The sequence below is a fragment of the Azolla caroliniana genome, unplaced genomic scaffold (genome assembly GCF_043228905.1).
Source record: "Azolla caroliniana isolate FFs.n. ecotype wild unplaced genomic scaffold, voAzoCaro1.0.p SCAF_10, whole genome shotgun sequence".
NCBI classification, from domain to species: Eukaryota; Viridiplantae; Streptophyta; class Polypodiopsida; order Salviniales; family Salviniaceae; genus Azolla; species Azolla caroliniana.
Genome location: NW_028230445.1, coordinates 15,687,802 through 15,705,079, shown reverse-complemented (window position 1 = coordinate 15,705,079; position 17,278 = coordinate 15,687,802). Strand labels below are relative to the sequence as shown.

General features: G+C 36.7%; 2 protein-coding genes across 8 annotated transcripts in view; one reads left to right on the top strand and one right to left on the bottom strand.

Moving 5' to 3' along the window:
- Positions 1–3,015: 3,015 nt before the first annotated feature.
- LOC147859176 (pentatricopeptide repeat-containing protein At4g19191, mitochondrial-like) lies at positions 3,016–6,154 on the top strand. Its single transcript, XM_087325530.1, has one exon. The coding sequence runs from the start codon at positions 3,069–3,071 to the stop codon at positions 5,586–5,588; it is 2,520 nt and encodes an 839-aa protein (XP_087181656.1). The 5' UTR covers positions 3,016–3,068; the 3' UTR covers positions 5,589–6,154.
- A 63-nt stretch (positions 6,155–6,217) lies between these two features.
- Positions 6,218–17,278, bottom strand: part of LOC147859175 (ARM repeat superfamily protein) — a 29,411-nt gene continuing 18,350 nt past the window's right edge. For 4 of the 7 annotated variants that reach the window (XM_087325524.1, XM_087325525.1, XM_087325522.1 and 1 more), the window contains exons 30-43: positions 14,838–14,974; positions 14,571–14,758; positions 13,388–13,516; positions 13,215–13,300; positions 13,008–13,123; positions 12,818–12,930; positions 12,416–12,539; positions 12,208–12,329; positions 11,666–12,138; positions 8,955–9,300; positions 8,729–8,868; positions 7,919–8,037; positions 7,634–7,832; positions 6,218–6,935 (exon numbers count right to left, since the gene is read on the bottom strand). In XM_087325524.1, coding sequence (XP_087181650.1) covers positions 6,848–6,935; positions 7,634–7,832; positions 7,919–8,037; positions 8,729–8,868; positions 8,955–9,300; positions 11,666–12,138; positions 12,208–12,329; positions 12,416–12,539; positions 12,818–12,930; positions 13,008–13,123; positions 13,215–13,300; positions 13,388–13,516; positions 14,571–14,758; positions 14,838–14,974 — 2,380 coding nt within the window. In that variant the 3' untranslated portion in view covers positions 6,218–6,847. The remainder of the gene's footprint in view (positions 6,936–7,633; positions 7,833–7,918; positions 8,038–8,728; positions 8,869–8,954; positions 9,301–11,665; positions 12,139–12,207; positions 12,330–12,415; positions 12,540–12,817; positions 12,931–13,007; positions 13,124–13,214; positions 13,301–13,387; positions 13,517–14,570; positions 14,759–14,837; positions 14,975–17,278) is intronic. The other 3 variants (XM_087325526.1, XM_087325527.1, XM_087325528.1) reach the window with 1 other exon arrangement.

Here is a 17,278-nt window from a genome sequence, read left to right as displayed (position 1 = left end):
TGTTCTCCACAACCACAACAAAAGTTAGGATTTGACATAAAACCCTATACTTTCATGGGATGTGTAATACAAACTATTCAAGTTTGGTTAACAAGTTAAAGTCAACACATTACTAGGCATACATTGTTGAACATTTCCAACAATGGTTGCATGTCCATGTTCTCCACAACCACAACAAAAGTTAGGATTTGACATAAAACCCTACACTTCATGGGATGTGTAATTTTAAAACATGTCAATCTCATTAGAATGATAAATTTCCGAATTGGCAATTAGTTGACATTCTAGAAGTTTTATTAATTGTCGAAAAGCCCAAATATAAGATATTTTCATAAATCCATATAATATGATACGAAATGGCTTGCTATGATAAAAACACATGCAACATCTACTTGGGAAACTTGCGTAACATAATAGACAAATGATGCAATACATTGCCAAAAAAATTAACTACATCAATCCACATAATATTATAGAAACATGTTTCTACACATATTCGTGGCATATTCATTAATCGACATTATGTTGTCAATGTTCCAATTCTTCCATTCTTCCAAGATTCAAAGATTCGTGCTGCATAACCTCTTCAAAGTTGGTCTCCATTTGGTGTATTGATGGCCAAAAACATAAATAAAGTAAGATGTTTAAAAGAGTTGCTTTCAAATTTTATGTTTATCCTTCTTGATCTTAGAAAACCATCTTTCACATGATCATGGTAATGGTCGCAAAACAAGAATCATCCTCCAAAGCTTCATTATCCATAGAAAAGGATTTCATCACGATTACCACAATCTTTCTAAGACTTTTAATTCTCCTGATAAAATATTAGTTTTCTCCATTACATTCTTCTTGATTAATGGATGCACTTGAATCCTTCCCAAAATGATCAAACGACACTTATAACCACTCTTTCATGAATGCATGTAATTGTCCAACTCTCGATTGTGGCATTTTGGTCAGAAGAACATTGCAGCTCCAATTTGTCATACCATATGATGGGCATGGCAAACAACTCACTCTATGTAAAATTAATTACTTTGTCAATTTAGTTTACCTTATTGCTTTGTAAAGTCTATTTAAAAGCTTCATTCATTACTATGTGGGGGCAACACTCAACCCATTTCATTGATATCACTCTCTTATAAAAAAAGAGAAACCAATAAAATCTCAATTGGAAAATTATTGGAGGGTGATCAATAATGGATCCAGAGTTGCTTCGTACCATGTGCATGTTGTACCAACATTGATGAGCATTGAGAAGTATGAAATAAATAAATTAGAAGAATACTCTCAAAATAGAGTAGTATTGAGGATTGGGGAGTCATGAAAGAATAAAATGTTGGATATGTATTGCACATTTTCTAAATAAAGAGAATCATCCTCGTAATTATGTTGTGGATGAACACTTCACACGGTTACTTTGTCAAAGGACAAGACATGAATTCTTTCTCCATTCGTGTTGACAAGTAAAAGTTTTCCATTTCAATCTCATTACTCTTTTGAAATAGTTTAACATGGCTTGTGACATTTTCAAAGATATTGGACAAGTGGATAATCATCAAATTCTATAACTATGTACAACCCACCCAAAAACTCAATAGGTTTCAACATTCTAATTTTCAATTTGTTACTAATCAGGAATGCCAAAAATATCGATATTAATATAATGGTTAGGACTTTCAGTATTTGTTGCATTACTAATGTGTCTATTACTACATATTTGCTTGTAGTTTCAACATTATTGTCCCTAATAGTAATGTGAGAAATATTGGCATCCAAATCAAGCAATTAATGTCTAGAGTTTTGACGATACCACTAGGAAGATTAGTGTTAGTAGTTCTACCATTTACTATCACAAAAAGTAAATGGTAGAACTACTATTAGTAATATACCAATTCTTGAGCCTTTTTTTAATGCCAAAAATACTCACTCTATTACATGAGAATTTCTTGCAATTTAATGTTGGGAAATACCAAATGCTGAAATTTTGTGGTATTTTAAGTAGTGCCACAAAATCTGGAATTGAAAGTGTTGATATTGGGGGTTCGGTTCCCACAAAGTATTGGCTTTTCTTGGTTTTAATTACCAAATAGAATGTGTCGTTATAAGTGTCATAAGGAGCCTATTGTATATATACTATTGGTTTGTGCATGTATACTTTGGGCTCGTATTTTCAATAACTCTTGAAAGAGTACATGTCGATGTATTTGCAATACTTCACCTCCATGCCATTGTTTTCCTTTTGATACTAGATACGACTATCTCGACCAAACTTTAGCTCACTTTTTCTTTGCAAAATCCTGCACCCTAACATTCTTTCTATATTTAGTTTGCAGACCATTGTTTGATATATATTGCAATTCTCTTGCGTCAAGTTTCCATGTTGTGTGCATATATAAGTACGTCTTCATGGCATGGGTGTCACAATAGAATTGATGCAGAAGACTATTGATTTAAAGAGCTACGTTTTCTACTAGCCTCTCCCTATCTCCCTGTCTGTCTTTTTGAGATTAATCATTACACATACTATGGTCTCCATCTCAGAAAGGTTCAAGTGCTCGCCGACCGTCCCAAAACTTCAGCTTGGGGGTGCAAGGACGTCAAGTGGGGCCACGTGTCTCGGATATCATGACCCTAAACCTTAAAATCCTAAACCACCCATTGTTATAAACCTATACCCTAAACCTTAAACCCTAAACAACCCATTGTTATAAAACTATACCTTAAACCCTAAACTACCCATTGTTATAAACCCTAAACTATACCTTAAACCCTAAACTACCCATTGTTATAAACCCTAAACTACCGATTGTTATAAACCCTAAACTATACCTTAAACCCTAAACCACCCTGGAGTGATGGGTTAGTCCAAACTTAAAGTGTAGCCCACAAGAGAACTCAAGGCACAGACAGACCCACATATTTTTGTTAACAAAAAAAAAACATACACATATCATATATCATATATCATATATGGATATGGATGTGTAATCTCAAAAAGAAAGAAAGAAAGAAAGGACTCAGGAGAAAGAGATGAAGGAGAAGAAGCGGCCGTGTGGCCCTCGGCTATGGCGATTCCCCAGCTCCTCCTTCCCCTGTCACCTCATGCCTCCAATACTTCACCTCTCTTCAACAATGAAGACCCTCTTGATGCCCTGATTCATGGCCTCCTTCACATGGAAAAGCCACCCCCTCAGAATGTATATATTTCCCTCCTCAGGCAATGCAACCGAAGAAAAAGCTTGAAACATGCAAAGCATGTCTATGAACACATGACCTCGCATTCCGTCAAGCCTTCGGAGTTCCTCGCAGACTATATTGTTGTGTCCTTTGCCACTTGTGGGTCCGTTGTTGATGCACTTGATTTGTTCTATAAGCTGCCATGCAGATCTGTTTTCTCATGGACTTCTATTATATCTTCGTTTGTTGCATCTGGAGAGGCTCAAGAAGGACTCAATATGTATGAACGCATGCTAACAGAAGGTGTCGCACCAAATCAGTACACTTTTGTATGCCTTTTCAAGGCTTGTGGTATCATATTGGATGTGGAAAGAGGGCAAAAGTTGCATGTAGAAGCTTATAAGAAGGGATTTGGTGCAGATGCTTTTGTTGGGAATACCCTTGTGAGTATGTATGGAAAGTGGGGATACGTTTCCGATGCTGAGAATGTATTCCAAGGTTTAGTCAAACGTGATGTAGTTTCGTGGAATGCTATGCTTTGTACATATGTTGAAAATGGATTTGTAAAGAAAGCTATTTTGTTGTATAGACAAATGCAAGAAGAGAAAGTAGAATCAAATCAATATACATTTTCCATTCTTCTTCAAGCTTGTAGCATACTTTCACAATCAGAAGATGAAGTAGTAGAAGAAGAAGGACAGGCGAAAGAAAAAGATGAGAAAGAAATAGAATCAAGAGCAAAAGCAAAAGAAGCTTTTGAAAAAATGCCATGCATTCTCGGACAAGCAGTACATGCTGACCTGAGGAAGAAAGCATTTGGCTCAGAGAATATTGTTGGAACTGCCCTTGTAGGTATGTATAGTGAATGTGGGGATGTTGTAGGGGCAGAAAATGCATTCAGATGCTTAAAAGAGCATGATGTTGTTTCATGGACTGCAATGCAAGTGGTATATATCAAGCAAGGCCATGGAATTGAAGCTTTATGGATTTATCTCAAGATGCAACATGAAGGTATATATCCTAATCAACACACAATAGTAGCTGGTCTCCAAGCTTGTGCCCATATTGTGGATATGGATGAAAAGATCCCCGTACAAGGGGAAGAATCAAATAAGATGATCGCCTTTTTTATTGGAAAAGCATTACACGTGTTTGCATGTGAACAAGGGCTTGCAGCAAATCTCCTTGTCAATAATGCTTTGGTCACTTTGTATGGGAAATGTGGAGCTATAGAAGAAGCCGAGGCTGTGTTTTCTTGTTCTTCTGAGCACGATGTTGCATTGTGGAATGCAATGCTCTCTGCCTATCTAGGAGAAAACCAAGCCAAGAAGGCATTATTGTTGTATAAGAAAATGATAGAGGAAGATGAAATAAGTAAAGATGAGCTCACATTCTCGCTTTTGATTCGAGCATGTGGAGATCTTGCAAAGAAAGAAACGGGTTCAGTTCCAAAAGACCGACTGTTCAAACTGATGCCTTTAGAAATGGGTTTCACCCTACATAATGAGGCTTGTTTAAAGGATATTGCTTCAGAAGTTTTGGTAGGAAACACACTTATAAGCATGTATGGAAAATGTGGCGCTATAATAGAAGCAGAGTATGTATTCAATGATCTGAGTCAACGTGATTCTGTCTCGTGGAACGCTATGCTCTCGGCATATGGAGAAAGAGGCCAATATACAGAGTCCTTACGTTTGTATACAAGGATGCAAAAGGAAGGTGTTTGTCCAACCGATATCACACTTCTATGCATTTTGCAGGCTTGTGGTGAAACCGGGAACCTAGAAATATGTAAACACACACATTACACTATGATTTCATCTGGATTAGATTTGCATCTCTCTCTTTTGAATATACTTATACATGCATATGCGAGTTGTGGAAGTATGGTAGATGCTCGAAATGTATTAGATGGTCTTCCCCAGCCAATAGTAGTTTCTTGGAATGCATGCCTGTGTGGGTATGCAGGGGAAGGGGATTTTGTTGAGATTATGAAGATATTTGACAGCATGCAAATGACTGGATTAAAGCCAGATGAGGTAACATTCACCTCGGTTCTCTCAGCTTGTAACCATACAGGCCTTCTTTCTATGGCATTGAAGATTTTTGAATCTATGACGAATGATTATTGCATTTCTCCAAATGTGACACATTATGGGAGTATAATGGACCTTCTTGGACGAGCAGGCAATTTTGAGACTATAAAGAATGTTATTACAAGGGAAATGTCACAGCATGCTGATCTCACCCTTTGGTTGAGTCTACTGGTTGCTTGCCAAATACATGGGAATCTGGAGCTGGGTAAAGAAATATTTCATCATGTTATAGCTATGTATCCAGATGAGACACCAGCATATATACTTATGTCAAACATTTATGCTGATACCGGATACAGAAAAGAAGCCTAATGTGAACATCTAATCATGAAGGTGTCCTATTGACACATGATGCCATACAGTTTAGACAATGTAATCAAATTGGGTTCCAAGGCTACAGTGATCATAGTTGTGTTATTTCTGTAGAGATCATGGTGGGCTCTTTTAAAGTTTAGCCTCACGTGACGGGTGCATGATAAGACATTGGAGCTCTAGATACTAGTAGCGGGATGAAAGAATTGTAGAATATACCTAAACCCATGTAGTGTTAACACTTCTTTGATAAGTTTTGTAAACCAATGAAAATGTAAAGGTTGCTTTCATAATGCAGAGTGACAAATATTGTAGGGCTGAGGTTTTGCATGCCAATGACAATTTAGAGATTGCTTTCCTATTGATGTGGAGTGGCAACGATTCTTTGCCTGAGGTTTTCATATTGCATCGAGATGATCTGATGTTCATGCAGTTTAGGGTTTACGGATTCATTCTGATTTGGTACACCATGTCTCAATGTTTACCTTGCAGAAACATGGTAATCACATGATACAAAGACATATGAAAACTCTTATCAGCTTGCTTGCTTACTTCTCCATAAATAAAATTATTTTTGTAAGGCACATTCAAACTTTGGGTTAACTGTTACATTGAAGTTACACTCTAAATGTACTCGTAAACTGAAGATTATGTAAACTGAGAGCATTACATTTAGAAGTAAAATGACAAATTAATAGAATTGAAGATTATAGAAAATGAGGCAGAGTAATCAATGATCCTTCCAAGATAGCTGAAGCTTGATCAGTAACCAAACAGGCTTTGCTAATTTTTTGGAAATTCATGTTATTGATTCTTTCATCCACCAAATTTGAGTGATGTATACTTGAACTGCTCTTTTAAATCTCTACAGTGTATAGGGTAGGGCTAGTAAATGGAGATGTACTATAGAGGATTTTATTGTAATGCTTCCTAGGATAAGAATAAACTAATCCAGGAAAGAAACCAATTCACGTAACTCTGTCATTTCCTGAAGCTGTCATTTCACATTAATCAACTGTGAATTATCAGATAATGTCTTTTGTACACCACATATAGAGTTTAGGGTTTAGGGTTGCTGATGTAGAGGCCTTGAAGAATTGAATAATTTCTCTGGACAGGTAACAAAATATTGCTGTCAGAATGAAACAACAATTCCAAAATTTCGAGGTTCCATTGCCATAGGCTACACACATTCATACAACATGCTAGTGGTACAGCATGAGAACCCTATAGAATACAAGTTCCACCTGAGTTGGTAATCAAAGAAGGAAGATTTTCTTTGAAAAGCCAAGCTCTGCACCCAATAGACGTAACAAAACAAGCAGCAGCTCCCGTATCCTCGTCTCTCTACAAAACGTACCAAATAATTGGTTAACATGTATACTCATATGCCCTTTTTTATCAGCAAATAACAGAAGTCAGCTTTTGAATCCTAATATTAAGATTAACGGAGACAAATTGAGACCAATGACAAACCTATCCATTCAATTACTGGTGTTCCTTGCATAAAACCTCTCATGCTTTCAAAGGTCTCAGAGATCAATGCAGTTTTTGAGTTCCATTGATGAACCAACAAGCAATGCAATTTTTTTAATTCAATGGATGGGACATATTTTTGCAATTTTCTCTAATAATATGGTAATGTACGTACTTGCATTCAATATAAAAAATGCATTAAACAATGCATACTTTTTACCTACTGGCCAATGGTATTACATACCAATAAGATTGGTATTGAAGAAATGCTGGCAAGGATTGTCTGTTTTCTACATCAAGGTAGTGTTAACAACTTTGACATATTTCAAAACTATTTGGAAGACTATGAGTACGGTGCATACGGATGGCAGTGGTTTATGGTTTATAGAGAAAACAACTCATCTATTATGTGATTATTATTAGAGCATGATAATTTTGAAAGAGAATGCAATTACTTCTTGGAGCAAGTGAAATTTATTTATTACTTGGACATTTTCAAATTAATACTTGTGCTACTGTGCAGTTCACAAAATAATGCCCATGCTAGACTCAAGCAAAATACCTTGTACCTTGTAATAACTAATTCACATAGTGACCCATATAATGCAACAAGGTGAGCCCGTTCCGGTACTTGTGGTTTCCCATTTATAGCATACACAGATATTTTTGACTCTGTTAGATTTCCAGGATGTAATGTCAGCCTCGCAAGTTCTTTGAGCAATAATAACACTTCATCAATTCTGATAGATGGCAAAGGGATGTCCCCTGCTGACAGATAAAACACAAAAAATATGTCATCAAAGATATGCCAAAACTACTTGAAAGAAACACAGTTAAAACAATGAGACTTCCACCTTGATCATTCTCATCCTTGCAGAACTGCTGAAGAATGAAATCACAACGAGCAATCAAGACTGGCACCACCATTCTGGTCACTACGATGTTGGACAAAGCATCTGGAGATTCATCATACCTGCATACAAAAATGGAGCATGTAAAACGAAAGAGAGACCATCATTTACAGTTTGGAGTGCTTTAATACACAAATAACTGGAACAGTAAATGCCAATGAGGGGAGAACTATTTAGAGTGCAAATTGAATGATGTGTTGTTTATATGGTTTGAGGAGCAAGTATGGCTTGTCATCAAAGATAACTAAAATCTAGATTGTTACATTCAGAATATCTGAACTGTGGAATCACGAAAACCAATTTGGTATAGGTTCATGATCCTTTGGAAGGCGGCAAGCAGTATCTAAGAGGAAATTGATGCTCTGTTTGAATTGCTTTCTTTAGGAATGAAGTTAAACATAAAACTGTAAAAAAACTTAAAATATACATCCACTTGTTATGAACACAACCAACATTCTAGAGTTTGGCCAATAGTACTATATTCTTTATTCACCCCTAATAGTTTCTATCATTTTTGTGCTCTAGATTTCCTCCATATGATTGCTTGTCTATGCTGTAATTATCTATGGTGTCCACGTTGATCCTAAAGTAGAAACTCAACAGCATGGTTGCAGTGGAGGAAATCCTCAGTTCAGGAGATATAAGTTTGTTGGTGGGTAAGAACAGTGGTGTAATATATGTTTATTATGTTAAATATAGAGCTCAAAAAGGAAACTGGCAAAAACATTTGTAGATAACATGAAATCAATTTACCTGGAGAGATTAAAGAGTGCCTGTAAACATACAAAAGAAAACCGGCTGCAGTGAGCAGGCAACAATTGCAGACTTCCCAGAGGCAGAGTTGATGTGCGTGATGCACAACGGTCTAGTACATGTACAAGTCTGCCTAGTACCTGTTATTGATTAATTTTAAGGCATTCAAATTAAATCAACAAACGAAAAACTATTCTGATTTTCTTATGAATTCATAGAATTATACCTCAACTGGAGCGTTCTGGCATAACTTCAACACCCTATTGCAAAGAACATCAAGAACATTTTGTTCTAGTAGTTCGTCAGCTTTTAGAGAGTCTTCATTTAGACTGTTTGTACCCACAGTGGAAGCACGGCCACAAGTTCCAACAAGAAACGTCTCATACAAATCAGCAAGCTCTTTCCAGAAACGAGGTCTTACAAGACCATTCTGCAGTAGATCATTATCTGACTTGTATAACGGCTCAGATGATGAAATTATAGAAAGATCCTGCATAAGCATACTGTTGAATGCAGCAACAGAAACTCGCCAAAGAGTAAAGTGTGGTAAATCTCTTCTCGTACACATACACCTATTAAAACCATTACTCTCAATTAGCATTTAAGATTTTACTTTGAAAGAAATATTGATAGTAATCTTGCGAGAGATATTTAATAAAACAGACTAAACAATGAGCTACGGCAAGATAACTTCACTATCTAAGGCATCCAAGCTATAGTACTCCTTCAGTGCTAGCATAGAAAACCTTTAGAGAGCTGGCGACAATATAGCATTGCAGAATTCTATATTTTCATAGAGGTTCTGAACAGCCATACTAAAATTGCAAGATTGTGGTGTTATGGCCTGCTTTCCTCATATAATACTATTGCCTACTGTAAATATTATTATGGCCCCCTCCCCAAGGAAGCTCAAGTACCCATTCATACGCAGGAACACATGTCACCATTGCAATACACAACTCATTGACTGATTTCCAAAGTCGAGATATAAGACCAGCATCTATTAAGGAAGACCTAGCATTCAACTACCCTTGTTTTTATGATAGGAGTACAAATGTTTGTACTCAAACCTGACGGCAGTATCCCATTGAAAACTCAGCATCAACTAAGAAGGACCCAAACAAGGCTTATGCTTGGTAGGGACATTAGTAAGTTTGAACATTTGTCGTTAAGGCATATTCTAGTGACCTCTGGGCGTCTCTAGCAATAATTAGACAGTAACGCATGAGAACTGGAAAATCCCACTCCCCAAGATCCATGAGAAAGAAAGAAAGAAAGAAAGAAAGAACGAAAGATATATTAACATCTTTTAAGAGGCCAAAATGGCCTATAAGACTGAACAAGAGATTACATCTTAAGTGTGTTGTCTTGTCTTTGAGAACAACAAATCAAAATAAAATAAATATTACTCCGTAAATATCGAAGTAAATAAGATAAAAAGAGACAAGGGAAACTGGTTTTCGGCACATCTTCATCATGAGAGAGAGCCCTATTAAGTCTCTTCATCATCTTTTCTTCTTGCCCATCCCAAACTTGAGATGTCCACATATTCCAAGACAGCAACTAGTTCCCTCCTTAAGTTCTTCCTTGATAATTGATGTGATCTCTTTTTTATTTCGAAATATGTACATCTTCCTCAATTAATATCTGGATTGTATGATTAGGATTACGATAGAAAAATCAAATCAAATGAAACATTATAAAAGAAATGCTAAAGGTTATTATTTCTAGCTGGGTGAGTAATATGAATCAATACTTGGCAAAAGTTACACCATGTAAAGTACAAAAAAAAAGAAATGTATGATAGCGAGAAAGAAGTACACTGTATTAAAGGAGAAAGAAGTAAGAAAGATACATTTATATCCTATAAAACCAAACGAGAGAGTACATCTTAAAATGTTATCTCGTCTTTAATAACAGAACCAAACATAGGTTACTAAAGCATCTAGTTATCAAAGCACTTGTGTCTAAAGTTAGATGCATGGAAACTTTGACCTGCAAAATTTCCAATATGAACTGGTTAAATATGGAGAGAACTCCTAAATAGAGAAGGGCCTTCAGTGCTGGGTGATAATGGCCTTTACTTGTCAATGACAAGGGTAGAAGACCATTCCTGATAGCTGTAGTCTACATTACTGTTGCCCAATCTATTATGAACTCTTCGAGTGTTCTCGTCGAGAACCCAGTTGTGTTGCTCTTGATTGACTTGTAGCACAAAGAGTGACAAAGTTAAAGAAACTCATAATGGATCTTTGTTAATGAGTTTTCGTGACTGTATTGTTGTCCAACAAGTTCTCTCTATGGCTTTTGAACTGAATCCTGTTCTCAACTAATGAAACATGATGGCGTGCAAATCTACGGAAGGACATTATGTTTGTCTTTGTACTGTTTTTGTAAATAAGAGGGAGATAGCAATGCCTCTTCAAACAAGACATTGGCCTATTACACAAGGAAATGGAGTTTGACGACCAAATAGTGACTTACCAAGGAGGGCAGCACCCATAATAAGAGGAGTTTTTGCTGCTTAGTGGATTTCCAAAAAGAATTTCACACTGCCGCCTGCTTGGCTTATGCAACGGTGAGTGTCCCATCTAGATATGCAATGGCACTTGGAATAAAGAGAATTCCTATAGTTCCCTCTGCTCCTAATCTACTGCTTATGTATCGGAACAGTAACATCTAAATTTACGGCTTGTATATCAGAAAATGTTAACTGTAAGGCACTTGGGATGAAAAAGGGTCCAATAGCTGCTATCTAAATGTTAAACATCCAGACCGTAGTCTCAACATTAATGCATAAATTCGCAATCTTGAATAAGCCAGAAACTGTAGAGGCACTTGGAACAAAGGAAGGTCCTATACCTCCCTCCAACTCCAAATGTAATGCAAATATCAGAAAATATTAAAAATCTAACTTTATTCATTCCAATATGTTACCTTCCCAAACCGGCAATAATATCTGGCAAAACATCCAACCTTGCTGGGAAAGGTGCCAGTAAATAGCAGGTTTGCAACACTGTTACCACATTCTCAACAAACACTGGGTCTGAAATGAACTTACTACTTGTTAGAGTACTTGGATGATCTGCAAGGGAATGAGAGAAGCTTTTCGACAAATGGTTAGTTTCAAAATCTTGTTTTGTGGAGTACTGATTCAACGATTTTAAATATTGAGCCTCGGTGTTTTGTATACTCGGCCCTTCCTCCAATTCCACAGCTGCACCATGCCCATTGACTGATAAAGATGTAGAATGCATAGATTCCTTTCCGTGTGAAGTTGTTGTGAAGTCCACAATTAGATACGTTACTATCTGTCGGAGAAACACAGGCCAAGCTGCTGCATGATCATCCAAAGGCATAAGAAGAGGCAGAACCTCGAGTACAGTACGTTGCACCAATGGAATACCTTCCTGCAGATGGCATGATTGAGAAAATAATAAAAAATATTGATATCTTAAAGGATTTGAGGAGAAAAAAACCTGCAATGTAGAAGTGCCATCACTGACGTTAAACGGGGATCTAGCCAAGGCATCCACAAGAGAAAGCATTCTGATGTAAGTGTCTAGTGTAAATATAGAAGAAGCTTGTTTGTAAAGATCAGCTGCACAGTCATGACAGAAACATTAACAAGGGCACATAAAGCATAACAATACCACTACATCTTTGAGATAATAAAGAACATCCCACCAATATTGTGTAGAAGCTCTTGTCGAGCTTTACAAGTGACTCTGCTCTGAGAGCTAGCAGACCCAATTATCGCTGCTTCATATGCAGCAAATGCTGCTTCAAAGTAATCTGGTGGTATAATACCCTGTGAAAAATCCCCCAAAACGTGAAAAAATATTTACAACTTTAGAACCTGATATCTGCATACCCTTTCATAGTATTAAAAAGTGATAGAACTGTATTGAAAATAGGCAAATTTCTCATATTTTACATTGTAGTTTCCAGGAACGGATAACATGTGAATTTTAGCAGTAGGATACATGCAATAATTTGAGCAGTAGTTGCCATTATCATATAAAATAAGGGTGAAAACATTTGTCAGGTGAAATAGAAAATAAGAATGAAAACATTTGTCAGGTTCACCTTCACTGCATGAGTTGTAAGCACTATATGAAGAGTGGTAATTGCAGCAAATCCCACTTCTTTACTACTATTCAAGATACTTTCAGTTATAAACTCAAACAATGAGTCCCAACCTGCAAAAGTAAGACATATATGTAAATTGAAATATTCAATTATACCTGAGACAACTCCATTTGACTAAGACATATACCCTTTTTAAAGTTTTTCAGATTTTGAAGAAGCACAAAAAGATGCTTCAACAACCGACGAATTCCATTCAGTACGAATACCAAAGTTTCATCCCACTGCTTCTGGGCAGTATTTCGGCTGCACCAACAAACAACAAATGTAACCAGAACATAAACATTAGAACCCTATTGATCTCTGAAGTATGCCAAATAAAAGGATCATATTTTACCTATGGTGGACAAGCATATGTACAGGTTTGCCTCCTTCTGTTCCCAGTTCACGGCCCTGCCATTCATCTTTTGATGAAGTTGCAGCCTGATACTCAACCAATACAAAAGTAAGAGCGTTGTTCAAAAAGCATTTTCCAAGAATCTGATCAAAAGAATAGAAATTTAATCTTACCAAGTGCCTCACAGTATCAATCAAAGGGAACACCAGCTTCCAAACACAATGATCCAACATAGCTGGTGATAGTTTATATCCATGCCGGGTTATTGACATGAAGAGTGTATCAATGGCCGTATTTCTAACCTGTCCATTCATGCACGATTAAGATATGTGACAAGATGATTAGATTTCTTGGTTCATTTACAGACAAAAAGCAAGAAGAGTTTAGTATAATTGATTATAGCCAAGACATAAATACATATGTAGAATATTATGACATTGCATCATGAACTAAAGTGCTAAGCTCAAATAATCATATTGTCTCACCTCTTGATATCAGATTATTATGGTTATGGATCTGGCATTTTTGGAGACATTTCATTTCAGATGATTATGGCTAGGGGTTTATGTGGCCATTATCCTCAGGAGAGGGGTTTGCCACTTTTTTATGTCATTCAGAAAGATTGTTTGGATAAGGTTTTGCAAATATCCTAAATCATTGTTTATGATTTTGTAAAGGCATATGGTGCAGAATCCAGATAATCTTACTCCTAGTGCAGTTTTGTACATATCTGCCCACCAAGGGCATTGTTCAAGTTGTATTATTAACTATATGAAACCAGGTCCATAGCCCTCAAATGAAAATGAGTGGTAATTCTGGTTCCATTTGAACTCCTCAAAACTAGATCACGTTCACCATCCTCAAAAATTGGCCCAAAGTCTTAGCATATGCTCATATAAATATGGCCAATATCTACTTGGCCTTATACGTTTTAGATTGGAAATTCAGAATTCTTCTCTTCTTTTCCTCAGAAACTGATATTTATTTCCTGACTTTGTGAAGTCATTCCATTTTAAGCATAAAAAATTGGCATTTCAGAATTTGGAAAACTGGTAACTTATCTTCATTTCCTACTAGCAAGTTGTAATAATGGTGCTAAGGTTCACCTTGCTACATGACATCTATTAAAACTCAACAGTGGATCAGTTTCCATGTTAGATTGTAATCTTGAATAACTTTCTGGATTACACATGATTGTTGATCATGTTGTGTGCACTGTTGACAAAAACTTGCATATCTCAGATAAGGTAGCAAACGTAACCCAAGTAGGTGCCCACTGTGACGCAGACTCGAGAAGACTTTGAACATAAAAATAAATATATCTGAAACGCAAAAATACTCAGATAGTGAACAAACCTCAGGCCTTTCATCTGTACAGAAACCTTGAATAACATCATAAACAGATAACAGTAATCTTTTATAGTCAATGTCAATCCTCCTTTCAGAGGACACAGCAACACCATTTGAAGTTTTTCCAGTTTCTGCTGATGTAACACCTAAAATGTTGGCTTGATCTTGAGAGTGTGCTTGAGTGGTTGCTGCACCTGAAAAAAAACAGTTCAGAATAGAGAATGCTTACACATAAATTTTATAATCATCAATGCTTGTAACGAAAATTATTACTTGCTGTGCTATCTCCATTTCCTTCAAAAACACCTCTTGCGAAAAAATCTGATGTTGTCCATAGAAGCCCTATTGCAGTAAGACTAATATTTACATCTGTTTTTTGTGCTCCGTATGCTCCCGCAACTTCGATGCACCTAATTATAGACAGAAATTTAGAAACAGACGAATTTCTCCAACAAAAAATAGACATTGGGAAAATGCAAATCACCCTTAAGAATAAAACTCAGAATATTTCCAAAGTCAAATATAACACACCTATTCTACAATAGGACAAAACCTTGGTTAAACAACTTTCCAGGTAGATAGGTGTCAGAACCAAGCTTTCCCATCATTTTGGCAGGAAAAACCATTTATTTTCCTGAAAGATTTTTTACAACTAATTTCAGGGTATTATGACATAATATGCTTTAGTATAAGCAGCACAGCCTCAACTCAATCCACCACCAACCTACCCAGTAACTCTACCTCTGCATTGAATCCAATCTACCTAGATTGAAACTATCCACCTACTGGTTTTGATTACTGGTAATCAATGAAGATAATGGCATCGACTGCAGAACCATCATTGAAAACAAGGATATTGTCATCCTTTCCAATGAACTTTTATTCCGGAAGGGAAACATGTTGATCCGATGAACATAAAACCCCAGATGAATGTTAGAAATATTGAGAATCGATTAGATAGGTATATAGAGTTACAACCAAGAGATGGATATATGAAAACAAAACTTCTATTACATATGAGAGTAGCTCACAATGGTAGTTTACCCATGCGCTCACACCTTAGAGCTTAGATGGAATCTGGACCAGCTCACTACAAAATTAGTGGGGAGTGATGATGAATCCAACGACTATGTAAGAAAGTGGATTATATTCTATGTTTGGTCTTGAGTATAACATTAAATATGCAAGTCAGTTGATAGCAGTGGAGATATTCCATTTCTGTCAACTGACTTGTCATTTAATATGACCCAACTCCCTAGATACAGGTTAGTGCTAGATAGTACTTATCTTGAAGTCAATGGCACATACTTCAAGACTAAGTACATCATAACTTGCACACAAAATATTCTAGTTGACTTGATTAGCCAATCCTATTACCTATTTCGCTCTTTCCTAAATACATTGTGTCCTACGCATCTACGGTTTCCTAGATTAACACCATATTGACCCATATGGTCGAGTTGCACACTAGCCGCTCCTCATTTGGAGCGCTATCACAAAATGTGCACTCTAAGAGCACATATGGGGATAGATTTACAACTTGGGGTTGATCATTGATTATATCTAACACGCTACCTCAATGGTCAACCCATTGAGTTCACTTGGAATTGGGCCAACTCCTAGTCGTCAAAGGTGGTGTTGTAGCTGTTCTACTCCAAGCGCCTTTGTGACGATATCCAAAGCATTTTCTGATGTCGAACAGTACTCAAGCTCCACATTCTCATCATTTATTAGCTCCCGCACATAGTGACACTGAATCTCTATGTGTTTAGTGTTGAGAATCAAGCTCAACTTGTGTGAACATGTGCTTGTGAAGAAAAGGACGATGTATGAAAAAGTGTGTGAGCACACTTTATTGTAATCCGTGTAGTTATCAAGTGTTAGTGTGGTCAAAGAATATTAGATATTCTTATGACAAAATAGTCCTCAAGTGGATATCTTGGTTAGATTCCACCAACACATTTAATAGGGCAGACCCTTGAGGACTTGTATATAAAACCCCCTTTGGCCATTCAGTTTAGTTGATGATCTTTAGATAATTAATATAGCTCTCTTAAGTGCATAAGCTGTCATTCCCCTACTGTGTGTTTTCTTATTTTTCTGGTTATTCTCTGTAATTCCTTCTCTTGCTTATACATTCACTCTCTCACTCTCTCTCACACACTACGCTTCTGAATACTAAACTCTACTAGAGTTAGATTATTTACATGGTATCAGAGCGTGAGGGTTAGAGATCCTTCACTAAGCTCTACCATTGAAATTGTGTGAGCAGCTAGAGACGCTGTTTTAAAACCTGCTATCGTCGCTGCAGTTTTGCACAGCAAGAGGCTCACCTTAACAGGATCATACGAATCAAGCTAAATCAGAAAAATGAATGCACAGATGGGTAGCGCACTTCCAACAGAGAAGTTGGACAGGCACAACTATGCATCTTGGGAATATAAGATGCAGCAGTACTTAGTTGGGCAAGGGTATTGGAGTTATATCTAACAGGCATTCCAAGTATGGTATCCTATATCGCGAGGATGCTAGATGCACTCAATGGATGGTGTGGTCTGTAATTTTTAGGCATGTGGTTCTTAGTCTCTAGTTTTGTAATAATCAAGGATACTATTAATGTAGTTTTTAGCCTTGATTATGAAACTATATCATGAAACAGCAGACATTTGTTGAATATCGAGTTGCTCATCACGCCTCCCGTAAAATACTTGGCT

Coding starts and splice junctions, on each gene's coding strand:
- LOC147859176 (XM_087325530.1), top strand. CDS start 3,069: ATGGCGATTCCCCAGCTCCTCCTTCCCCTGTCACCTCATGCCTCCAAT.